Consider the following 26,418-nt stretch of genomic DNA (forward strand, 5'->3'; position numbering starts at 1 on the left):
CTGAATCCCCGCCTCTGGCACCACATCTTCTCCAGCCCCCTCATTGTCCGACTCGAGCGCCAGCTGCACAGGCGCAGCACCACACCAGCCTCCTCGCTGTCGGAATCGGCAACTAGCTGCACAGGCCGCTAACGGGCCACAACACATGCTACCAACGCTACCGGTTCTCCGAACCAGGAGCATTTCACCCCGGGGATGCCGCAAAGGTCTTCAGTGTGAAAAATGGTCATAAGTTACTTTTTTAAAGAGGTAACTGGACTTTCTGGTTTTTCTTTGAAGACGTTTCGCTTCTCATCCAAGAAGCTTCTTCAGCTCTGACGGGATGGTGGGGAATGGAAGGATTTAATATTCTCAGTCATTCAGGTCAGGGTTATCCCAAAGGCGCTTTGGTCATCCAGGATGACTGAGAATCTCTACAGACTTTTAGCTACACAATTTGGGACGGACACCCTTTGAATGGTGTGGGAGTAGGGATGGATTTCCAGAGGAAAAAAAATTGCAGACCACAGGAACCAGGAGCACCACTCAGGTGACCCTGAGGATACAGATCAACCTCCAAGTGGCCTCAACGACCCTCTAAAAGGATGCAAATGACCAGCTGCCTGCAAGGAGCATAAATCCTTCTATTCCTCACCACTGGCCCCCACCCTTTGGCCTGTGCCTCGCAGCAGTTACCTCCTTGCAAGCAAACAGCAAGAAGAAACAGCTCCTTTCAGCTTCAACACAGCCTGATTAGCACAAGTTGATTGGATCGGCCTCCCGACTCTCAGCTGATTTGCTCTCAGCTGTTTTGAGCAGGGCTCTGCTGCTTGCTGCAAAGAGGTGAATTGCTGGAGCAGATTTTTTTTTCCCCTTGTGCTAATCAAGCTATGTCAAAAACGAAAATGAAAGTAAAGCAGGCTGTTTGCTGCAACGAGGCAAAATTGCTCAGAGGCAAAGGGAGATTTCTTTTTCTTCTTTTCCTCACCAAAAAAGGTAGGTGCGTCTTATACTCTGGTGCGTCTTATACTCTGAAAAATTTGGTAAATCCTTCCATTTCTCACCATTCAGTCAGAGCTGAAGAAGCTTCTTGGATGAGAAGTGAAACATCTTCAAAGAAAAAACAAGAAAGTCCAGTTGCCTATTGAAAAAGCAGCTTTGAGACAACCATGACTTTGATGACTGAGAATCTCCATAGACCTCTAGAATGAGGGTTAAGGACTCAGGATTATTATCGCCATCCATCATATTTCTGGATATCGATTCTAAGACCATTAGTGTTGGTGCAGTGGTTAGAAGGCAGTATTGCAGGCTAATTCTGCTGACTGCCAGGGGTTTGATCCTTAGCGGCTCAAGATTGACTCAGCCTTCCATCCTTCCAAGGTGGGTAAAATGAGGACCCAGATTGTTGGGGGCAAGAGGCTGACTCTGTAAACTGCTTAGAGAGGGCTGTAAGGCACTGTGAAGAGGTATATAAGTCTAGGGGCTATTGTCCTTCCTTCCTTCCTTCCTTCCTTCCTTCCTTCCTTCCTTCCTTCCTTCCTTCCATGGTGCACAGTGTTAGAATGCAGTATTGCAGGTTAACTCTGCCGACTGCCAGGTGTTCAATCCTCACCGGTTCAAGGTGGACTCAGCCTTCCATCCTTTCAAGGTCATAAAATGAGGACCCAGATTGTTGGGGGCAAGAGGCTGACTCTGTAAACTGCTTAGAGAGGGCTGTAAGGCACTGTGAAGAGGTATATAAGTCTAGGGGCTATTGTCCTTCCTTCCTTCCTTCCTTCCTTCCTTCCTTCCTTCCTTCCTTCCTTCCTTCCTTCCTTCCATGGTGCACAGTGTTAGAATGCAGTATTGCAGGTTAACTCTGCCGACTGCCAGGTGTTCAATCCTCACCGGTTCAAGGTGGACTCAGCCTTCCATCCTTTCAAGGTCATAAAATGAGGACCCAGATTGTTGGGGAAAATAGGCTGACCCTGTAAATCACTTAGAGAGAGCCTGTCTAAGTGCTATTGTCTGTCCTTCCTTCCTTCCTTCCTTCCTTCCTTCCTTCCTTCCTCCCTCCCTCCCTCCCTCCCTCCCTCCCTCCCTTCCTTGATGCACAGTGGTTAGAGTGCAGTATTGCAGGCTAATTCTGCTGACTGCCAGCAGTTCGATCCTTATTTTATTTATTTATTTATTTATTAAATTTTTATACTGCCCCCTCTCCCGAAGGACTCGGGGCGGTGAACAGCCAGAATTAAAAACACACCATACAAATATTAAAATACATTAAAACAAAATTAAATTATCTTAGGCTTCTCCAATTTAAAACCCCATTACCCATAAAATTCACCCAATTAAAAAAATTTTAACCCAGCCCGGCTTGCTGAAATAGAAAAGTCTTCAGGGCCCGGCGGAAGGTACGGAGGTCCGGGATTAGTCGTATCCCTGGGGGTAGCTCATTCCAGAGGGCGGGTGCCCCCACAGAGAAGGCTCTTCCCCGGGGGGTCGCCAGCCGACATTGCCTGACAGACGGCACCCTGAGGAGACCCTCTCTGTGGGAGCGTGTTGGCCGGTGGGAGGTTATCGGAGGCAGAAGGTGGTCTCATAAATAACTGGATCCTGACCGGCTCAAGGTTGACTCAGCCTTCCATCCTTCCTAAATCGGTAAAATGTAGACCCAGATTGTTGGGGGCAAGAAGCCGACTCTGTAAACCACTTAGAGAGGGCTGTAAAAGCACTGTGAAGCGGTATATAAGTCTAAGTGCTAAGTTCTATTATAAGGTTTCACTTGGAGAGAAATTCACTCTCTCATCATCTCGGGAAGAACACCATGGATTAACAAAGCTGCTTTAACTTTAAAAGCCAATTTACTGGATGTTCTCCTGGGATGTTGATAGAAGCAAGTAGATGCAGATCCTTAGAGATATCTCCCATGCTCAGAGCCAGCCCTTGTTCTTATCCGGCAAAGTTTATAACTTGGCCCATAAACAAGATAAGATAGTCCTAAGGGGGAAAACGCCTTGATGATACATTAAGACAGATCCAAGGGGAAGAGATTACAATCCGCAGAGGAAAACTGCTAAACCAAACCATTAGCTGTAAAAACTCTGGATGGACTCTGTCTAGGGAATTCCCCATCCTTGGGCCATTATTTTAAGCCCGTGGTTAGTTACAGTCATAAACAAATATGCATAATTTATTCAGCAGGCTGCTTTGCCATTTCCTAAGCAAATAATTTGGATGTAAACCCGTACGAACTATTTGCATAAGCGCTAATGCCTGGAAGAGATTTTACGATTCCCTTAAAATGCGGCCCAGAGAAACGTGGCTCTCCCACTCCCTTCCCTCCCTTCTCTCCCCCTTCCCAGTCGCGTTGCTAGAATAAAATTAATGAAATAAAATATGGAAGGTATATCAAAAACCACGGCTATGGGGATAATCTCCTACTAACCTTCAGGCTCACAGAATTCTTGGTTAATAATGCAAGAGTTTTGATAATTTCCGAAAAGGAGAAAAGTTGCTCCTTTGATGTTTGGGATATAGACACCTTTGTTTACAATCCCTTCGACGATATCTAAGGGAGGAAAAAGGGAGGAAAAAACATGACAAGGTGCAGCTTGTAAGATTTTTCGGGTTGGCCCCGCCACTTAGAAGGATGGCCAGAACAATTTTGCTTATTTTTTTTTCCCCCACCCAACACCAAGAATCCTGTCAAAGATGCTTTTTTCAAAAGGCAACTAGACTGTTTTTTCCCAAGAAGTAAAAGGAGGAGGACGAAGAGGAGGAGGAGAAGAAGAAGAGGAGGAGGAGGAGAAGAGGAGGAGGAGGGGAAGAGGAGGAGGAGGAGGAGAGGAGAAGGAGAAGGGGAGGAGGAGGGGAAGAGGAGGAGGAGAAGAAGAGGAGGAGGAGGAGGAGAGGAGGAGGAGGAGGAGAGGAGGAGGAGGAGGATGGCATGGGGTCTTCTGCTTGACTAGAAGACCTTCAAGATCCCTTCCAGCTCTATTCTGAATTGAAGAAGAAGATGTTTCGCTTTTCATCGAAGAAGCTCCTCCAGCTCTGACTGAAAATGAAGAAGAACTGGTGAAGCTTCTTCAATGAGAATCAAAACTTCTTCTTCTTCTTCTTCCTCAAGGAAAAAGCAGTCCAGTTGCCGTTTCAGGGGGCGGGGAAGCACCTTTGGGACAACTATGACCTGGATGACTGAGAATCTCCATAGACACCAGGAATCATCCTTCTTCTTCTAGCCATTCATGAGGAGCCATTCCAGATTGAGAGGGCAGTAAGCTAAAAGTAAAGGTTCCCCTCGCACATACGTGCTAGTCGTTCCCGACTCTAGGAAGCGGTGCTCATCTCTGTTTCAAAGCTGAAGAGCCAGCGCTGTCCGAAGACGTCTCCGTGGTCATGTGGCCGGCATGACTCAACGCCAAAGGCGCACGGAACGCTGTTCCCTTCCCACCAAAGGTGGTCCCTATTTTTCTACTTGCTTTTTTTACCTGCTTTCGAACTGCTAGGTTGGCAGAAGCTGGGACAAGTCACAGGAGCTCACCCATTACACGGCACTAGGGATTCGAACCACTGAACTGCCGACCTTTCGATCGACAAGCTCAGATGTCTTAGCCGCTGAGCCACCACGTCCCTTTCCACAGTGTCCCTTCACAATGACATGGAGAACGTCAAAAGCCATACGTCAGCCGAATGGCCAAGCTTGACAAATAGAAAAGGATCGTCTGGAATTCTCACCTACGGTCGCGGAGAAGTTAGAGTAGGCGGAATCATTGGTATAAACAAAAGTAGAATTATGGTAATGAAGCACAGTGAAGCTGTGGGATCTTAGCGCTGCGTGAGAGAAGAAAGAAAACAGACAAAAAATGGAATGGAAAAGCAACACCATGAATATAAGCAAGGTGGATACGAATCAATCAACCAGATCATATCTCTCAATCAACATCATTGCAACGTGCCAAAAGTTCCACCTGTCTGGGTTAAAGCTAGAAAGGAGCTAGCTCAAAAGGAAAATTAAACTGTCCTATCTGAAGAAACAATGGCTCATTTTAAAAAAAAATAGAATCTCACTGATAGACAAGGAGCATTGGTGAAATGCTCCCGGTTCGGACCGGATCACCCAATCTGGTAGCGATGGCGGCGGGTGGTTCGGAGAACCGGTAGCAAAAATCCCTGCCCACCCACCCCCCACCCATGCTCACTGTGTCGCATGATCATCAGAGGCTTTTTTTTTTTTTACTTTTAAAAATATTTTTTCTACAACCTCTTCTGATGAAAAAATGCTTTTAAAAGTAAAAAAAAAAAAAGCCTTAAAAGTAACAAAAAAAAAGTTGCGCGGCAACTCAAAGCATTTTTTTCTACAACCTCTTGACCAAAAAGGTGGTTAAAAAAATGCTTTGAAAAGTCTCTGACAATCCCAGCTGAGTTGCCTGATCAGCAGAGAGGCTTTTCAAAGCATTTTTTTAAAAGCCTCTCTGACAATCCCAGCTGAGTTGCCTGATTGCCAGAGGCTTTTCAAAGCATTAGAAAAAATGCTTTGAATTTTTTTAAAAAAGTTGGCCACGCCCATCCAGTCACATTACCCCCACCACCAAGCCACGCCCACAGAACCAGTAGTAACACATTTTACATTTCACCCCTGGACAAGGGGAACATAGATCCATGATGGCAAACCTATGGCATGCGTGCCACAAGTGGCATGCAGAGCCATCTTTCCGGGCACACAAGCCGTTGCTCTTCCGGTTTCCAGCATGCACATGCGCACTGGCCACCTGATCTTCCAGATTTTGGTATACATGCGCATGTGAAGACCAGCTGGCTGGTGCACATGCGCGGACCAGAAACCGGAAGAGCAACGGTCGATGGCTCGCGTGCCCGGAGAGATGGCTCTGAGTGCCACTTCCACCACATATGCCATAGGTTCACCATCCCGGGTATAGGATCTCCTGCTTAAGCATGCGCACCAGGAGGCTGCTCTTCTGATTTCCAGCACCCGTGCGCATATGCGCTCCCATTTCGGCACTCGGTGCTGAAAAGGTTTCGCCAACAGTGACATAGATTTAAGACAACTGAATCCTTGGTGGCTGATTCTGGTTTAACTAGCTCCTCATGGGGCTAGTGGGGAAGGATGATTGTTCTCCAACTCCTAAAGACTTGATTCTACCAAGTAAAGACTATCTCTGGTGGGGTTTTCAAGATCACCCAGATGTCAGCACTTCAAGCTGCATTTACTCTAGTGCTGACATAAGAAGGAGAAGCGGAGGCGTCTGAAAAGGGACGTTTGACTTTTCACCTACTTATTTTCCCTGGAGATAATATCCCCTTGGAGGCGGGATGGGAGGGGGGAAATTCCTTTGAGCTGGAGCAGTAGATTAGGGGTAGAGTGATTTGGAAGATGGCCAATGGGTGCAGAAGGGGAACAGAAAGCGAGGGTTTTGGGTCTGGAAGTCAGTGTTGGCTGCGATGGAGTCGGAGTTAGGATGTCGTGCTTAATAAATGGGAGTTTTTCATCAAAGACTTTGTTTGAAATGCAATTTATTTGAGACGACCTCGAAACCTGACACCATGTTCCTATCATCTAAGCCCATTCTTAGTGGAAGGGCTTTTAAGTTCACAGTTGAATATCTTTTGGACATTAAAGCCCCACATATGACACCACATTGCTCCCTCCAGCAAGAGCTGGGAAACACCTGGAAACCAGAATCTGGGCTCCAATAGACTTTCTGGGGATTGTTGGACTAAAGAAAAAAAATCTAGGCACCAACATTCTAGAACAGCGGTCACCAACTGGTGGTCTGTGGACCACGGGTGGTCCGTGAGAAAATTTTGGTGGTCCGCAGAAAAATTATTTGCATTCTTTATATTGCACTAAATCAGGGGTCCTCAAACTACGGCCCCTGGGCCGGATACGTGCAATGAACATTTGTATTGCTGCAGAGAGTCTCCCCCTTCGGGGTCTTTTTGTGCAGGTTGGAGGGGGGGAGAAATTCGACTTGGGGTCTGCTTCAGCCTCCTGGTGTGGGGCTTTGGGCGAAGGCTGGAAGGAAGTGCCGCTGGTGGTGAAGGGGCGAGTGGGCCTTATTCCAGTGGGACTGCATCATGGCCTGGAACTGGCGGACCATCTCAGCCCACTGAGCCTCCAAGCGCCGGTACCTGGCCTTGCACTCCCGTATGTCTTCCCTCTACTTGGAAAACCTATGCTCCTAGTCCTCAATGAGGGGCTTCTGCTGAGCCTCCTTTTCAGTCAGATCCAATTTGAACTGAGCTGTTTTGCCAACTCTTTCTCCTGGTGGCTGCTTAGCTCCAGCAACTGCTTCCTGTTGGGACTCTAAGGAGCCCAGCCAGGCAGGCAAGGAGTAGCAAGTAGAGGCTGCCAAGGAACCCCTTGACGTGAGTGACATCGAGTTGGCCATGCCCACCCAGTCACATGACCACCTTGCACACGTCCACCCAGCCGGTCATTAGGCAGATCATATTAGTGGTCCGCAGGATTTAAAATTATGAATTAGTGGTCCCTGAGGCCCGAAAGGTTGGTGACCCCTGTTCTAGAAGATGCTGCATACTGAGAATCATCGATTCTTCGTCTCCAGTGTAGACAATACTGATCTAGAACCCGCGGAGAATTCGATTTGTCCTAAAACTTCTTAAAGCTTTCTTCAAACCCCTCCCAATCTTCGATAATAATATTACAGGGCAGACACTTCCTGAAATACCTGTCTTACAAAAAGAAAATAATGAAGCTGAAGATTGACTTGGAAAGGAGGTCCTCTGGACCAGTGGTGAAATCCTCCACGGATCGCCACTGGTTCGCTGCCAGTGCATTCGCGATGTGCGCCAAATGTGTGCTATGCACGCGCATGCACAATGCATGCCAAAACCACACTGTGCATGGGCAGTACACACCAAAAGCACCCTTCACCGAAACCGGTAGCTTTTTTTTTACTACCAGTTCGCGCGAACCGGTAGCATTTCACCCCTGCTCTGGACCTTGGTAAATTAAAACCAGGTTTAGTATGCATGTGTGAACTGTTTGCACATGGAAAAATAAACTCTATGGCAGGGATGAAATGCAAAATGTGTTACTACCGGTTCTGTGGGCGTGGCCAACTTTTTTTTTTTTTTTTAACTTTTCAAAGCATTTTTTCTAATGCTTTGAAAAGCCTCTGCCAATCAGGCAACACGGCTGGGATCGTCAGAGATTTTTCAAAACATTTTTTTAACCACCTCTTCGGCCAAGAGGTTGCAGAAAAAAATGCTTTGAAAAGCCTCTGACGATCCCAGCTGAGCCACGCGATCATCAGAGGCTTTTTTTTTTTTTTTTACTTTTAAAAGCATTTTTTCGGCCAAAGAGGTTGTAGAAAAAATGCTTTAAAAAGTTTTTTTAAAAAGCCTCTGATGATCGTGCAGCTCACCTGGGCATGGGGGGGGGGGAATGGCGTGCAGGGATTTTTGCTATCGGTTCTCCGAACTATCCACCGCCATCGCTACCAGATCAGGCGATCCAGTCCGAACCGGCAGCATTTTACCCCTGCTCTATGGCCACCTAACCATCAGTACCCTTCACTTAAACCATCTGAAAATAGAAGGAATTGTTGCTAATGGATTCAGAATCTCCCATTTATGTTTCATGATCAATCACTGTTAAAGCCTTTTACAGTTTATGCTAACCAAATTATTATACTGGATATTCTGTTTGGCAATGGTTTTGTTGCAGCAAAAGGACTCGTACGGGGATCTTGTCTGGAAGCCAAGTTGAAAATGCCAATCTCTGCAAAAAAAGGCACGCCATCGAGAGAGAGAGAGAGAGAACTAGAACTGGCTTTATGAAGGTGCCAAACACAAACAGACACGTAATGAATAAACATGGCAGGCAAAGTTGACGATGGCTCAAGGATCGATGAGGGACAAAAGTGGAGCAAATGGCATGAATGCTTGATGGAAAGACATGACCAGGACAGGAAGAAATATCAAGGGATGGTTTCTCCCAAAGCTGTAGAGATGCACAATGTGGAGTGCAATATCACAACCAGGGATAGTTAATCACTGGTAACAATGGACCATCTTATTCATCTCTGGGGTCCAGTTTTTATTGCCAAAACACGGCATACACAGTCCAATCTCAAGAGTGCTCAGAAATAACTCAAGTGGCTTGCATGGAGCACCACAACAGTCTTGGGACCATCTGACCTAAAGATACATCGATGGGAAAATAGTTACATGGAATACAACATATAGGTCGATATAGCACATATATTGGAAACTAAATGGCCCCTGCTGTTCTCCCTTCTCCACCAGCCAACTACAACAGCATTTTCTATCATGAAGCAAACTGGCCACTTTTTTTAAGCCTGAGAGATAGTTTTGACATCTGGAAAAGGAGAAGGAGGAGAAGGAGAAGGAGAAGGAGAAAGAGAAGGAGAAGGAGAAGGAGAAGGAGAAGGAGAAGGAGGGGAAGGAGAAGGAGAAGGAGAAGGAGAAGGAGAAGGAGAAGGAGAAGGAGAAGGAGGGGAAGGAGAAGGGGAAGGGGAAGGGGAAGGGGAAGGGGAAGGGGAAGGGGAAGAGGAAGAGGAGAAAGAAGGAGGAGGAGAAGGAGAAGGAGAAGGAGAAGGAGAAGGAGAAGGGGAGGAGGAGGAGGAGGAGGAGGAGGAAGAGGAAGAGGAAGAGGAAGAGGAAGAGGAAGAAGAAGAAGAAGAAGAAGAAGAAGAAGAAGAAGAGTGGGAGGAGGAGGAGGAGGAGGAGGAGGAGGAGAAGGAGAAGGAGAAGGAGGACGAGGAAGAAGGAGGAGGAGGAGGAGGAGGAGGAGGAGGAAGAGGAAGAGGAAGAGGAAGAGGAAGAGGAAGAAGAAGAAGAAGAAGAAGAAGAAGAGGGGGAGGAGGAGGAGGAGGAGGAGGAGGAGGAGGAGGAGGAGGAGGAGGAGGAGGAGGAGAAGGAGAAGAGGAGGAAGAGGAAGAAGAAGAAGAAGAAGAAGAAGAGGGGGAGGAGGAGGAGGAGGAGGAGGAGAAGGAGAAGGAGAAGGAGAAGAGGAGGAAGAGGAAGAGGAAGAGGAAGAAGAAGAAGAAGAAGAAGAAGAAGAAGAAGAAGAAGAAGAAGAAGAAGAAGAAGAAGAAGAAGAAGAAGAAGAAGAAGAAGAAGAGGGGGAGGAGGAAGAGGAGGAGGAGGATTATGTGATCCTTGGTGCTCTCTGAGCTTGGTAGTTTTCTTGTTTCCTAGTTGGGTCATGAAACATCTGCAAGAAACCACCAAGCTCAGAGAGCACCAAGGACCCCAAAGTTCAACCTTGAGCTACAAATATTATTTTCTCTCGGTATCATATCTTATCCTTGGAGACCATTCTTCTCCAGTCTACCTCCGTCGGTGTCCTTTAATTCATGGATTCCTTCTACGGTGTCCAGAGGCCAATAATGCGATGCTTGAGCAAGAACACGGAAACCTATCAAGAAAGTACAGCAGGACCAGAGTCATCCCCTTTGTGGGAACTCAAACAATTGCCAGTTATTTCTCAAATTTATCTTCCCTTCCCCTCTGCTTTTTGCTTCGTTTTGCTTCTCTGGAGTTAGATTTTAAATTGAAAAATGCTTGGGACATGGACCTGAAGATGGGAGAAAGTATCTTCTCTTCCTCCATTTTTAACTCTGATAAAATCAATTGAGGTAGACTATTTTTTGAGAAGATTTTAAGTATCTCCTATCCCACCCAGCATATTACTGAAGGTCTTTGGCCTTTCAAAGAACCATTTTAGGAAGCTAGGTGACAATTAAAGTTGGAGACTCTTGAAAGAGCACAGAAAAGAGCAACAAAGATGTTTAGGGGCCTGGAGGCTAAAACATATGAAGAACGGTTGCAGGAATTGGATATATCTAGTATGAGCCGTGGTGGTGCAGTGGTTAGAAGGCAGTACTGCAGGCGACTTCTGCTGACTGCCAGCTGCCTGCAGTTTGGCAGTTCAAATCTCATCAGGCTCAAGGTTGACTCAGCCTTCCATCCTTCCAAGGTGGGTAAAATGAGGACTCAGATTGTTGGGGGCAAGAGGCTGACTCTGTAAACCACTTAGAGAGGGTTGGTAAATCACTGTGAAGTGGTATATAAGTGCCATTGCTATTGTCCTTCCTTCCTTTGGAGAAGGGCGGCATATAAATCAAACTAATAAATAAATAAATAAATAATAAGTCCTTCCCCCCATGACCAGTCCGTCTTTAGCCAATGCAACGTCGCTATGATGTTTTGGGAAATGCTGAGGTGTTTAGACTGGTGAACCGGCCTTGAAGAAGTCTGGCACGAACCGGATTCCACACGGCTCTGCTCTTCTTCAGCTATTCCCCCCTCTTTTGAAGCACACCGATTTATTATCCATGTGCAGAGGTGGGATTCAAATAATTTAAGAACCGGTTCTCTGCCCTAATGACCGGCTGGGTGGGCATGGCCATGGTGTGTGATAGGCAGCACTTGGCCTCCTGCATCCTCCTGGGAGCAAAAATGCACCGTACACAAACATCCCGTGTCCCATTTTATTTTATTACATTTCTATACCACCCTTCTCCTGCGGGACTCAGGGCGGTGTACAGCCAGGATAAAACATAGCATATAGAATTTAAAAACATTTTAAAAAAACAATTAAATAATTTTGGCCCGAATTTAAAACAACCCAATTAAAACCGAAATTCGATTAAAAAACTGAGAGGATGGGATCAAGCCAGCCCAGCTAGATGGAACAAGTGTGTCTTCAGGGCCCGATGAAAAGTCCGGAGGTCTGATATCGTGCGTATCTCAGGGGGTAGGTCATTCCAGAGGGCAGGTGCTGCCACAGAGAAGGCTCTCCCCCTGGGGGTCGCCAGCAGGCACTGTCTGGCCGACGGCACCCTGAGGAGGCCCTCTCTGTGCGAGCGAACCGGTCGGTGGGAGGCTATTGGTGGCAGAAGGCGGCCTCGCAGATACCCCGGCCCTAAGCTTTAAAGGTGGTTACCAACACCTTGAAGTGCACCCGGAAGACCACAGGAAGCCAGTGCAGCTCGCGCAGGAGAGGTGTTATATGTGAGTGCCTCGTCGCTCCCATAATCCCCTGCGCGGCCGCATTCTGGACCAACTGCAGCCTCCGGATGCACCCCAAGGGGAGCCCCATGTAGAGAGCATTGCAGTAGTCCAGGCGGGAAGTGACGAGTGCTTGAGTGACCGTGCATTTTGGGGCTAGTAGGCCTCCCTGCACTTACCTGGGAGCCAAAATGGGGCGCGTGGGGACTCCTGGAAGGGGCAGTGAGGGACTGGGCCAGCCAGCAATTTAACTACTGGTGCGCCTGAACTGGCTGAATCACACCACTGCATGTGCCCCCGTTTCCTTCTCCTTTCCCCCATTGCTTTGATGGCAGGATGCCAGTGAGGCGCCAAGCCGAAGATGCTGGTTCTGACATTTAGGCTAGATGCTGATCTGGCTCACCCTAAGTGAGGCTTCTCCTGAGCGTTGTATTGCAGGCAAAGTCTCCGAATTTCTAGCCAACGTGGAAGTGGTCCTTGGTCCACAATACATTTGGAGACCACCAGGCTGGAGAAAGACGCAGGTGTGAATATGGTAAGGACTAAATATAGGGAGTTTGCCACAGGAGGCAAAAATGGATGAATTTCAGATCTTCCCTTCTCTCCTTCTGCTCTACTACCAAGTTAACAGTCCTTCTACTCAGCACTGAAAAAGAACCCAACCCTAAGAAGCAGAGATTATACAAGCCGTAGCTGTGAAAGTCTAAGGATGCACTATAAACACTCAAGCACACAAGTGTTAAAACCAACAAAGTGCAGTAGAAATCTTGAGCTGGTCAAGAGAAGCAGAAAATAATAAATCTTTGCTCTCAGGTGTTCAGTGAGAAACCCTGAGTAGTTATAATAACGGAATACACTGCTATAGGAGAGACATCACCCTGTCAACAAAAGTGTGTATAGTCAAGGCTATGGTTTTCCCAGTTGCAATGGATGGCTGTAAAAGTTGGACCATAAGGAAGGCTGAGCCCCAAAGAATTGAGGCCTTTTGAACTCTGGTGCTGGAGAAGACTCCTGCGAGTCCCTTGGACTGCAAGGCGATCCAACCGGTCAGTCCTAGAGGAGATCAACCCTGACTGCTCTTTAGAAGGTCAGATCCTGAAGAGGAAACTCAAATACTTTGGCCACCAAATGAGAAGGAAGGACTCCCTGGAGAAGAGCCTAATGCTGGGAACAATGGAGGGCAAAAGAAGAAGTGGACGGCAGAGAAGGAGGTGGCTGGATGGAGTCACTGAAGCAGTCGGCGTGAGCTTCAATGGACTCCAGAGGATGGTAGAGGATAGGAAGGTCTGGAGGAACGTTGTCCATGGGGTCGCGATGGGTTGGACATGACTTTGCAACTAACAACAACAACAGGAAACAAGGAGGTGGTCGGTAGCACCCATCATCCCCCACCATTGAGTATCCTGGCTGGGGCTAATAGGAGTCCGAATCCAGCAACATCTAATTCGCCACAAGCTTCCCAACTTTGCTTAAAAAACAGTGGGCTTCCTGAAATGAATATTTTTAGCCTGCCCCTTGAAATGATCCGCATATGTAATAGATTCTCCTTAAATGTTGGCTTTATTGCTTGCTCACTTCCTGGCAACTCAGAAGGGAGTGCGGATAGGGATAGAAAGCTGGCCAAAAATATGGTTGTGGATTAAACGGAAAGAAAAAAGGGAAAAAAAGAAAGACCTTGTAAGCATGTAACACCAACGATGGCGCAATGAAAGCGTGCTTCCAAAGCATTCCAGAAATCTTGTAAAAATGCAGGTCTCCAATTCTTATAAACCACATTTTTTTTCTCTCTCTCTCTCTAATGATTGGACCCCTCCCTGTGATTTATGGAGACTGGTGCCTACGAGGTAGGAAGTGAAGTGGTTTAGACAGATCCTCTTTCGATTAAAATAGGTGTACGGATCATTACTTTCTCCACTTTGGATTTAAAAACAAAGCTAGCTACATGCTTGGGAAAGGAGTGAAATAACAGAATAACAGAGTTGGAAGGGGCCTTGGAGGTCTTCTAGTCCAACCCCCTGCCCAGGCAGGAAACCCTATACCACTTCAGACAAATGGTTATCCAACATCTTCTTCAAAACGTCCAGTGTTGGAGCATTCACAACTTCTGGAGGCAAGTTGTTCCACTGGTTAATTGTTCTGTCAGGAAATTCCTCCTTAGTTCTAGGTTGCTTCTCTCCTTGATTAGTTTCCACCTGTTGCTTCTTATCCTGCCTTCTGGTGCTTTGGAGAATAGTTTGACTCCCTCTTCTTTGGGGCAGCCCCTGAGATATTGGAACATTGCTATCATGTCTCCCCTAGTCCTTCTTTTCATTAAACTAGACATACCCAATTCCTGTAACCGTTCTTCATATGTTTTAGCCTCCAGGCCCCTAAAAGTTACTTCAACTTCTTGTAAGCCCTTATCATGAAAAAAAAAAAAAAAGTAATTCTTGGTTTAGGGAATTTAGGGCAGTGAGAGAACAGAAAATGCTAGTAATTTTCATGAGAAAATTCAGTATTACCAGATTCTAACCTCATCCGATCTCAAAATTAGAAGCTCGCGTTGCCTAATGGCTGAGCTGGCCCCAAAGTAAATCATTTTCATAAACCCGCATTCCCTTTTATTTATTGTAAAAATCAAACTGAGATAACAAAAGGAAGCAGACTTTCAGACAAGTCAGTTTAAAGCTGCATTTGAAAGGAAAAGCCTTTCAAATTAATACTTGGCCATTTAGCATCGGGAGGATCCAGAATGGAAAATTTAAAAATAACTCCATGGTGGGGATTGCCAAAATTGTTTGGCCAGACGGATGGATCTCATGAGTGACAGAAAAGGCAGGTACAGTCCAACTCACCTGAACATTTACCAGTTCGCCATTCCTGCTTTAAAATGAATTCTAGGATCTGTTTGCTAACATGAACAGTTCCTTCGTTTTTCTTGTGTTGGGACTATCTCAAGTTGCTTAGTCTGCCGACCATCCAATTTTTGCATAGTTGCCCAACGCACACTGTGGTTGAGTAAAGAGTTGAACTCACAGCTCCTGGTAGACTACTACTGCCAGTACATCCCTATTTTTGGAGACCTTCTTGAGAACTTTCAAATTCCTCCTATGCTGACTCTCAAGCCCTAAGAACAAGGCCCCCTGTCTTGATGAGACCCAACGCCAAGTGTTGACATCCCAACCAAAGCAACCTTCTCAACGCTATTTCTTGTTTGCATTTGATGTTCCTCAGTCATATATCTAATCATGCTTTTGCGGGCAATGGCGAAGACAAAGCAGAGGGATGCAGCAATCGTAAAGGTTTTCAAAATTTAAAGATAGCAAAAATTCCTTACCAGGATGTTTTTGTGGCCAAGTATGAGCCCTGTAAACCTGCATAATAAAAATATATAACAGATACGTGAATAAGATTCAGGCGCAGCAAACCTTTCCAAAGAAGAGAGTAATTTTAAAAAAATAATAATAAATGCCACAGGTTTTTGAGACCATTACCTGAAATAAAATCCACAACAAAAGATAGCAAAGTTGCACCAGCCAATTTGCCATGATCCTTCGTCTCGTTGCAAACCAGAAAACCAACGCTGGGATGAAATCTCAGGTCACGGTAATCGTAATATCATTAGTAATAAAACTTCCAGTGCTCCATCATCCTCTGCTCTTCTTCTTCTTCTTTTTTTCCAAAGGCTGTTTTCTAATCATCCATACAACAAGCCCATTCCGTCGACTGCTTTGTGGGAAGGGGAAAAAAAGAAAAGAAACAAGAAACAAAATCCAACTCTTCCCTGAGATCTAAAAAAATTAAGGTTTCAAAACGTGGAGTCCTTCCGTGGCTGATAAATCCATTCCAGGAAAAGAAAAGAAAAAGGAAGAGGAATGATGAAGAGGGGGGAGAGAAGAAAAGAGAATAAACTTGGGATGATTACAGATGCAAGCTTCTCTTCTCCAACTTTCGCTAACGGCTTTGCCTTTTTAGATTTGTCTTCATTTGATCAGATGTCACTGGGTGGAAATGGAATTTGGCTTGCTTTCACAGCCACGAGAGAGAGAGAGAGAGAAGAAGAAGGTGCCTTGGAGATTAAAGATTTTAAATATTTCTTCTTTTGGGGCAAAGACTGGGAGGGATTTTGTGGCGAGAGGTTGTTCGTTCTTGGGAAAACCTGGCCGTCTCAGGGATACACACACCTCTAGCCTTCGTCCTGACGGAGCGTTGAGCAAAATCAAAGTGATGTCAGACTTTCTCCTCAAACTTTGTCCCATTTGGGTATTCTATTTATATCACATTACCAACAAGTGGCTTCCTCTTCTGGGTCCTAGCACCAGTCAGTTAGAAAGAACGAGATTCAGAAGATGTGAAGATAGCCAGGGAAGTAAAAAAAAAAAAAAAAAAAACAGAGGCGTGGAGAGAAGGAACCAAAAGGAAGCCTTAAGGTTTTATACATCGATGACTTAGAGGTGAGGTAATATTGTTTCTTCGATATGAAAGAGATGCTGAGACTTAATAGCTTGATAATAATAATGATAAGTTGCATTAACAGAGGGATGCAATCAAGATCAGGTAAAGGTAAAGGTTCCCCTCGCATCTATGTGCTAGTCGTTCCCGACTCTAGGGGACGGTGCTCATCTCCGTTTCAAAGCCAAAGAGCCAGCGCTGTCCAAAGACGTCTCCATGGTCATGTGGCCGGCATGACTCAACGCCAAAGGCGCACGGAATGCTGTGACCTTCCCACCAAAGGTGGTCCCTATTTTTCTACTTGCATTTTTTTACATGCTTTCGAACTGCTAGGTTGGCAGAAGCTGGGACAAGTCACGGGAGCTCACCCCATTACACGACGCTAGGGATTCGAACCGCTGAACTGCCGTCCTTTCGATCGACAAGCTCAGCGTCTTAGCCACTAAGCCATCGCATCCCTTAATCAAGATCAAGTAAGGTACTAATACCACTTTATAAAGCCTTAGTAAGGCCACACCTAGAATACTGCATCCAGTTTTGGTCACCACACTATAAAAACGATGTTGAGACTCTAGAAAAAGTGCAGAAAAGAGCAACCAAGATGATTAGGTGGCTGGAGGCTAAAACATATGAATCTGCTGAGATTGAACATATGATGAACAATTGCAGGAACTGGGCCTGGCTAGTCTAGTGAAGAGAAGGACCAGGGGAGACAGGATAGCATCTTCCAATATTTGAGGGGCTGCTCCAGAGAGGAGGGGGTCAAGCTATTTTCCAAAGCACCCAAAGGCCAGGCAAGGAATAATGGATGGAAACCGATCAAGGAGAGATTCAACCTAGAAATAAGGAGGAATTTTCTGACAGTGAGAACAATCAACCCATGGAACAGAAGTTGCCTTCAGAAGTTGTGGGAGCTTCATCACTAGAAGCTTTGAAGAAGAGACTGGATTGCCATCTGTCAGAAATGGTGTAGGGTCTCCTGCTTGAATGAGGGGGTTGGACTAGATGACCTACAAGGTCCCTTCCAACGCTGTTAATCTGTTATTAATAACTCTGGAAAGTATGCAAAGATGATTTGGGGGCTGGAGACTAAAACATAGCAATGAATAGTTGTGAGAACTGGGAATGCCTTGTCTAACCAAGAGGAGGACTAGGGAGTGACACCATCGTCGTTTTCAAATACTTGAGAGGGGCTGTCACAGAGAAGAGAGGGTCAATTTCTTTTCCAAAGCCCTTGAGGGCATGACAAGAAACAATGTGTGGGAATTCTTCAGAGGTAGATCCAACCTTGAACTAAGGAGAAATTTCCTGACAGTGAGAACAATCAATCAGGCGAAGGGCTTCCCTTCAGAAGTTGTGGGTGCTTCATCAATGGAGGTTTTCAAGAAGAGATTGGGCAGGCATTTCTTTGGAATAGATTAGGATCTCCTGCTTCTGCAGGGGGTTGGACTAGAAGACCTCCAATGTCTCTCTTTCTCTCTCTTTTATTCATTCATTCATTCATTCATTCATTGGTTCGATTTATATGCCGCCCTTCTCCAGAGACTCAGGGCAGCTTACAATGCGTTAAGCAATAGCCTTCATACTTTTGTATATACCTGCTTAGTAGGGCTTTCGCCCCCCTCCCTAAGTGGTGTTCTTTTTTATACAAAGTCAGCTTATTGCCCCCCACAATCCGGGTCCTCATTTTACCTACCTCGGAAGGATGGAAGGCTGAGTCAACCTTGAGCCTGGTGAGATTTGAACTTGCAGTAATTGCAGGCAGCTGGTGTTACTTAACAGTACTTTAGTCTGCTGCGCCACCAAGTCTCATTTTAAAGGATGTTATTGATTTATTATTTATTATTATTGTTATTAACAATACAGATTACGTTCTTAATCTCCACTGCTTTTCCCCCCCAACCACTGGTAAAATAAAGTCCATGTTTGACAATATTCTGTCTCTTCTTTCTGTTTAAACTTCAGCGTAAGTCTCTCCATTTCTGCACAATCTAGTATCTTCCTCATTACCTCTTCGTCTTGCGGGGTTTCTTCATTTTTCCAATATAGCAATAGCAATAGCAATTACTGTAGACTTATATACAGCTTCATAGTGCTTTACAGCCCTTGCTAAGCAGTTTACACAGTCAGCCTCTTGCCCCCAACAATCTGGGTCCTCATTTTACACACCTCGGAAGGATGGAAGGCTGAGTCAACCTTGAGCCGGTCAGGATCGAACTCCTGGCAGGGGCACAATTAGCCTGCAATGCTCCATTCTAACCACTGCACATCATGGAAGGAAGGAAGGAAGGAAGGAAGGAAGGAAGGAAGGAAGGAAGGAAGGAAGGAAGGAAGGAAGGAATAGCAATAGCACTTACTTATATACTGCTTTATAGTGCTTTACAGCTCTCTCTAAATGGTTTACAGAGTCAGCCTCTTGCCCCCAACAATCTGGGTCCTCATTTTACCCACCTCGGAATGATCGAAGGCTGAGTCAACCTTGAGCCTGGTAAGATTCGATCTGCCAAATTGCAGGCAGCCGGCAGTCAGCAGAAGCAGCCTGCAGTACTACACTCTAACCACTGCGCCACCACAGGTCTTGTATAGGGTGCAAATATAATCCTCGCTGCTGTTAAGACGTGCAACAGTAAATCTATAGTTTGCTTATCAAGTTTTTCTGATATTACACCTAATAAAAACAGTTCAGGTTTAAAATCTACATGTTTTCCTATATTCCTATAGCCATGCATGCGAGCGCGCCTCCCGCAAGCCAGCTGGTCATAGGGTTTCTGCCGCAAATGTGCACGCATTGTATTTTGGGGGTTCAGGCACATGCGCATTCGCATGCACGCATGTGCACTTTGGGCACTCAGTCCGGAAAAGGTTAGTCATCATTGCTCTAAAATAATAATCCCAGATCTTCGCACTTTCCGACGTGCCCTGAAGACCTTTCTGTTTCAACAAGCAGGGCTAGCATAAACATCTAAATTCTATGCCAAGGTCTTAGCAGATACACCAAGTTGACTCAATTTATTATTCACTGTTTATAAAATTAAAAAAAAATTAAATGTATATGAAATCTTAAATCTGTTCATCGCCCTGAGTCCTTCGGGAGAAGGGCAGTATAGAAATTAATTAATTAATTAAATAAATAAATAAATAAATAAATAATTAAATAAATAAATAAATGCCAATGACCAGCTGCCTGCAAAGAGTATAAATCCTTCCATTCCCCACCATCCAATCAGAGCTGAAGAAGCTTCTTGGATGAGAAGCGAAATGTCTTCAAAGAAAAAAACAGAAAGTCCAGTTGCTTCCTGAAAAACCCCCTTTGGGACAACCATGACCTGAATGACTGAGAATCTCTACCGACTTTTAGCTATGCAATTTGGGATGAAGACCCTTGGAATGGTGTGGGAGGAGGAATGGATTTCCAGAGAGAGAAAAATTGCAGACTGCAGGAACCATTTGCACCACTCAGGTGACCCTGAGGACACAGACAAACCTCCAAGTGCCCTCAATGACCCTCTCAAAGGATGCCAATGACCAGCTGTCTGCAAGGAATATCAATCCTTCCATTCCCCACTATCCAGTCGGAGCTGAAAAAGCTTCTTGGATGAGAAGCAAAACATCTTCAAAAAAAAAAACCCAAGAAAGTCCAGTTGCCTCCTGGAAAAAGCACCTTTGCTTTTTAAAATCTGCAGATTTAAGCAACTTAAATCTGCAGGTTTTCTGCTGTAAATGACCCCAAAATCCCAACTACCTGAAAAGCAGCATGGTCCCCAATTTCTTGATTTGCATTAGGACAACATCCTTGAAGTTTTTGCCAGGTGCATATTGTACATAAAGCTTGGTGCTTATTATCTGAATCTTTGTCAGCTGTGGCCAATAATCCAAGCTATGCCTGCTTCATTAGTTGCTCAAGTGCACCACCTTCAGGCAGAACCATGTAGCTACAGATTAAGGAAGCATAGGGGGCAGCAGACAGAAACCAAAATAGAAGTTTATTTTGATTTCATTATCTGGGCAAGAAATCTAAGGAGTATTCAAGAGTGAGCAGAAACAGGAAGTGGCTAAACCAGAGGTCTTCAAACTTGGCATCTTTAAGACTTGTGGACTTCAACTCCCAGAATTGCTGGCTGGAGAATTCTGGGAGTTGAAGTCCACAAGGCTTAAAGATGCCAAGTTTGAAAACCTCTGGGTTAAACTTATGGACAGAGCAGTGATGATTCATGGTGAATAGAACTCACCATTGAGTTAGGTATAAAGGTAAAGGTTCCCCTCGCATGTATGTGCTAGCCGTTCCCGACTCTAGGGGGCGGTGCTCATCTCCGTTTCAAAGCTGAAGAGCCAGCGCTGTCCGAAGACGTCTCCGTGGTCATGTGGCCAGCATGACTCAACGCCAAAGGCGCACAGAACGCTCTTACTTTCCCACCAAAGATGGTCCCTATTTTTCTACTTGCATTTTTCTTATGTGCTTTCGAACTGCTAGGTTGGCAGAAGCTGGGACAAGTCACGGGAGCTCACCCCATTACGCGGTACTAGGGATTCAAACTGCAGAACTGCCGACCTTTTGATCGACAAGCTCAGTCACTGAGCCACCGTGTCCCTATAATATAATAAGGGGAAAAATATAATAAGGGGGATTTGTAGTTAATGTTGCATGTTTTGACGGCAGCAAGAATTTGCATTTGCTCAGTATTGGAAAGATGAGGAAAGACCAAGAGAAGACGATGTAATTAAAAAAATATTAGATTGCACAGAAATATTCTCCTATTAAAGGAGAAAGAAGAAAGGGAAAAGGAGAGAAAGAAAAGGGAGGGGGAAAGATGAATAGAAAAGAAGGTTAGAAGGGGGGAAGAAGAGAGGAGTGGGGGAAGAGAAGGGGCAGTAGGAAAGAGAAGGAGAGGAAGAAAGAAGAAAGTAGGAGGAGAAAGAGGAAGGAAGAGAAGGGGAGAAGAAAGGTTGGAGGAAAGGTAAAGAGTAAAAGAGCAGCCCCGAAAAAGTAAAAATTAACAATGAAAATTAAAAGATAAGATGAATGAAAAATGATGGATAAATGACTGTACATGTAAATGTGTTTATGAGAAATAAAAATAAAAAAACTTTTTTGGGAAAAGAAAAGAAATATTCTCCTACTCTGGGTTGCGGCCCAGACGAGCGCATGCACACTCTCCCTTTTTGGCTGAAAGTGCTGAAAAGGTTTGCCCACACTGGTCTAAGATTTCAAAAGCTTTTTTGGGATGATCCAGCTGTGATGTTCTTGCATTCCTAGAAAATCTGAGCTTCCCACCCTCCAAAGAACCATAGAGCAGAAATGAGCAATCCAGGATCCCACACGAGTTTTATACAACTAAGAAGTTAGTAGAGACTTGGCAACACCCTGTTGGGGTTTTGGAGAGAAATTGACAGTCATGGTGAGTGGCGTTTCCTGTTTATTTCTAAGAAAAGAAACGCAGGAAACAAACCAACGATGATTGTGTTAAGACTCTCTAGAACGCACCCATTACCCTTTCCGTCCACGTCACATTATGTCATCATCACCCTCTGAAGGAACATGAGGACACTGAGATTTAAACCAAGATTGGAGGGGTTTTTGAGGATATGTATTCTACCATTGGGATCCAGCCCTTCCTTTGGCAAATAGACGAAGAACGGTTGCAGGAATTGGGTATGTCTAGTCTAGGGAAAAGAAGGAGTAGGGGTGAAATGATAGCAGTATTTCAGTGTTTGACGGGCTGCCACAAAGAAGAGGGGTTCAATCAGGGGTGAAATGCTTCCGGTTCAGACCGGATCGCCCGATCCGGTAGCGATGGAGATGGGTGGGTTGGAGAACCGGTAGCAAAAATCCCTGTAAACCCCACCACCATCACCATGCCCAGCTGAGCCGCACAATCATCAGAGGCCTTTTTTGTACTTTTAAAAGCATTTTTTCTACAACGTCTTTGGCCGAAAAAATGCTTTTAAAAGTAAAAAAAAAAAAAAAAAAAAGCCTCTGCCGATCAGGCAACTCAGCTGGGATCGTCAGAGCCTTTTGAAAGCATTTTTTTTACAACCTCTTCACTGGTTTTAAAAGTAAAAAAAGAAAAAAATGGCCAAACCCACCCAGTCACATTACCACCCACCCCCACCAAACCATGCCCACAGAACAGGGAGTAACAAATTTAGATTTCACCACTGTGGTCAAACCTATTCTCCAAAGCACCTGAAGAAGTGGTGGGTTTCAAAAATGTTTACTACTGGTTCTGTGGGTGTGGCTTGGTGGGTATGGCAGGGGAAGGATACCGTAAAATCTCCATTCCCTCCCCACTCAAGGGGAAGGTTACTGCAAAATTCCCATTTCCTCCCGATCAGCTTGGACTTGGGAGGCAGAGAATAGACAGGGTAAGGGCCAGTCAGAATTTTTACTATTGGTTCTCCTGACTACTCAAACTTTCTGCTACCAGTTCTCCAATACTGGTCAGAACCTGCTGAAACCCACCTCTGACCTGAAGGTAAGACAAGAAGCAATGGATGGAATCTAATCAAGGAGAGAAGCAACCTGGAATTAAGGAGAAACTTCCTAACAGTGAGGACAATTAATCAGTGGAACAGCTTGCCACCAGAAGTTGTGGGCGCTCCAATATTGGAGGTTTTCAAGAAGAGACTAGATCACCATTTATCTGAAATGGATTTTCTATTGTTTAGATCCTGAAGATGAAACTCAAATACTTTGGCCACCTAATGAGAAGGAAGGACTCCCTGGAGAAGAGCCTAATGCTGGGAACAATGGAGGGGAAAAGAAGAAGGGGACGGCAGAGAACGAGGTGGCCGGATGGAGTCACTGAAGCAGTCGGCGTGAGCTTCAATGGACTCCAGAGGATGGTAGAGGACAGGAAGGCCTGGAGGAATATTGTTCATGGGGTCGCGTTCCTTCACACAGCCATGAAAATAAGCCATGCCCAGTTCCTGCAACTGTTCATCGTATGTTTTAGCGTCCAGTCCCCAAATCATCCTGGTTGCTCTTCTCTGCACTCTTTCTAGTGTCTCAACATCTTTTTTATAGTGTAGTGACCAAACCTGGATGCATGCCATGATTGTCCCAAAGGTGCTTTTTCAGGAGGCAACTGGACATTCTAGTTTTTTTTCTTTGAAGATGTTTCGCTTCTCATCCAAGTAGCTTCTTCAGCTCTGAAGAAGAGTCCTCTGAAGAACTTTCTTAAAAGTTCGGCCTCTTAGCATTTCTGGTTCGCTCTGCTGAGATTGAACATATGATGAACAATTGCAGGAACTGGGCCTGGCTAGTCTAGTGAAGAGAAGGACCAGGGGAGACAGTCTTCCAATATTGGAGGGGCTGCCACAGAGAGGAGGAAGGGGGTCAGGCTATTTTCCAAGGCACCCAAAGGCCAGACAAGGAATAATGGATGGAAATTGAATAAGGAAGAGATTCAACCTGGAAATAAGGAGAAACTTTCTGACAGTGAGAACAATCAACCCATGGAACAGAAGCTGCCTTCAGAAGTTGTGGGAGCTTCATCACTAGAAGCTTTCAAAAAGAGACTGGGCTGCCATCTGTCGGAAATGGTGTAGGGTCTCCTGCTTGGGTATGGGGTTAGACTAGATGACCTACAAGTTCCCTTCCAACTCTGTTAATCTGTTAAATAGATTGGAAGAAGCTGCTCGCCTTGCGCTTTCCCTTGCAAATCGCTAACAATATGCATAAGGCCATCTTTGCAGCTCATACGGATTCTCTCGACAAAACTGCCTTGTGGAATTGGGAACTGCCACGTTTAAAGCGGTGTCCCCCCCCCCCCCGACCCTCCAGGAATTGCGGGGAGCAAAGCTAATCTGATGTGACACACAGGGCTTCTTAGAAAAATTGTGTTCCGCCACGAGAGGAGGAAAAAAACGATCTCCTTGCCGTTATTCAGATCGGCTCAGCTCCCATCAAATGGAACAAGCTAACTCCATCGGGGGTTGGGGGGGTCATCGCGAATTAAAACAGTCTGTTGTTTTGGCATTAAAGGAGTGGAGTCTCATTGCATGTAGAGGGCCCAAGCCAAATTTCACAACAATTTGCAAGAGGCTGCCCAAGTTCTGAGCGTCTCCAATTATCTCCAGCCGATACGGCAAATGGGATTCTTTAATTCGAGACATCAAGAGGTCAACGGGATGGCAAGGCTGACGACTATTTTTCCTCTTAATGCCCCCTTGTCACCGATAGTTGCCTTCCTTCTTCCTTCCTTCGTAGTCTTCCTTCTGTTTGTCGTTGACGTTTCCAATCAAGCTCTTTTTTATTCAATGCAATCACGGGCAATTGATTCTGCTAATTCTTCGCCAGAGGGCAGCCCGTTAATTGCAAGGCAGACTGAATTTCTCTCGGGGCTTTTGAGTTTGGGGACTGATGTGAAAATGGATTTGGTGAAGTTGAGAACGGACATTTGAGTTGCAATTAGTGTCCATCCTTCAATGGCCAAGGGTGCACTGGTTTTTTTATTTTTACTATTATTATTATTATTATTATTATTATTATTATTATTATTATTATTGATAAAAATCAATGGTTTTTTTAAAAAATCAAAAAATCAGATTTTTTTTATTTAAATCGGATTTATTTTTTTATTTAAATCGGATTTTTTTTTATTTTTATCGAATTTATTTTAATAAAAAACTTTTGGGGTAAAAATCTATGGTAAAATAGTTTTCTATTTAAGGTACATAAATAATTTAGTTTATTCAGCATGAAATGGAGCTTAGTTATGTAGCACGAGGCTGTATATTCTGCAACACTGGGACTATCGGTGAGTCAACAGTGGGTCAAAGGAGTAGCAGAGATGACAGCTGCTCTTTAAAAATTATGATTTAAATCAAGTTGATTTAAATCAAACCTTTTTACTAGTGATTTAAATCATGATTTAAATTGTGATTTAAATCAACTCGATTTAAATCAAATCCACCCTGATTATTATTATTATTGGCAAACATCTTTTTGACAAAATATCAAGTATTAAAGGAAAGCTGCCAGATGTGGTTATCATAGACATGGGCAGAGTTGGAGGTCATCAAGTCCAACCCCCCACCCAAGCAGAGACCCTACACCATTTCAGACAAATGGTTGTCCAGGCTCTTCTTGAAAGCCTCCAGTGATAAAGCTCCCACAACTTCTGAAGGCAACTTCTGTTCCATCGGTTGATTGTTCTCACGGTCAGAAAGTTCCTCCTCATTTCTAGGTTGAATCTCTCCTTGTTCAGATTCCATCCATTATTCCTTGTCCTGCCTTCAGGTGCTTTGGGAGATAGCTTGAACTCCTCCTCTCTGTGGCAGCCCCTCAAATACTGGAAGGCTGCTATCCTGTCTCCCCTGGTCCTTCTCTTCACTAGACCAGCCATGCCCAGTTCCTGCAACCGTTCTTCATATGTTTTAATCTCCAGTCCCCTCGTCATCCTGGTTGCTCTTCTCTGCACTCTTTCTAGAGTCTCAACATCTTTTTTATAGCGTGGTGACCAAAACTGGATGCAGTACTCTAGGTGCGGTCTTACTAAGGCTTTGTAAAGCAGTACTAGAACTTCACGCAATCGTGATTCTATCCATTAATCATAAGTCGGGAGAGAAAATCTATTGGCATGGTGCTGTGTGATAAGGATTGGCTTTGTGTAAGCTTCTGTTTAATAATACTGTGGATTTGCTGTTGGTGCTCTTAATGATTAATCTATGCTAATTGCTTATATGTCAGACTTCATTAAGAAGACTCTGTATTAATTGGAGGCTTTTATCTAATGTGCCTCAGGGGTCGGTCCTCTCGCCCCTCCTGTTCAACATTTATGTGAAGCCGCTGGGCGAGATCATCCGTGGCTTTGGGGTGAGATACCATCAGTACGCTGATGACACTCAGCTGTACATCTCCACCCCAGGCCACCCCAATGATGCCCTTGAAGTGATGTCCCAGTGCCTGGAGGCTGTACGGATCTGGATGGGGAGGAACAGGCTCAAGCTCAACCCTTCCAAGACTGAGTGGCTGTGGTTCCCGGCATCCCGATATAGTCA

General features: G+C 45.1%; 1 protein-coding gene across 2 annotated transcripts in view; it reads right to left on the reverse strand.

Annotated features, from left to right (window-relative positions):
• The window catches only part of ADGRD1 (adhesion G protein-coupled receptor D1), a 208,681-nt gene extending 192,460 nt beyond the window's left edge, over window positions 1-16,221 (reverse strand). The window contains exons 1-5 of one of the 2 annotated variants that reach the window (XM_087880176.1): window positions 15,459-15,556; window positions 15,302-15,338; window positions 10,307-10,390; window positions 4,699-4,794; window positions 3,410-3,532 (exon numbers count right to left, since the gene is read on the reverse strand). In XM_087880176.1, the coding sequence (XP_087736302.1) occupies window positions 3,410-3,532; window positions 4,699-4,794; window positions 10,307-10,390; window positions 15,302-15,338; window positions 15,459-15,512 (394 nt within the window). In that variant the 5' untranslated portion in view covers window positions 15,513-15,556. Of the gene's footprint in view, window positions 1-3,409; window positions 3,533-4,698; window positions 4,795-10,306; window positions 10,391-15,301; window positions 15,339-15,458 lie in introns of both variants that reach the window. The other variant, XM_087880177.1, reaches the window with a different exon arrangement.
• Window positions 16,222-26,418: the final 10,197 nt, after the last annotated feature.

The sequence above is a fragment of the Pantherophis guttatus genome, chromosome 17 (genome assembly GCF_059756535.1).
Source record: "Pantherophis guttatus breed Tessera chromosome 17, ASM5975653v1, whole genome shotgun sequence".
Taxonomy (NCBI): Eukaryota; Metazoa; Chordata; class Lepidosauria; order Squamata; family Colubridae; genus Pantherophis; species Pantherophis guttatus.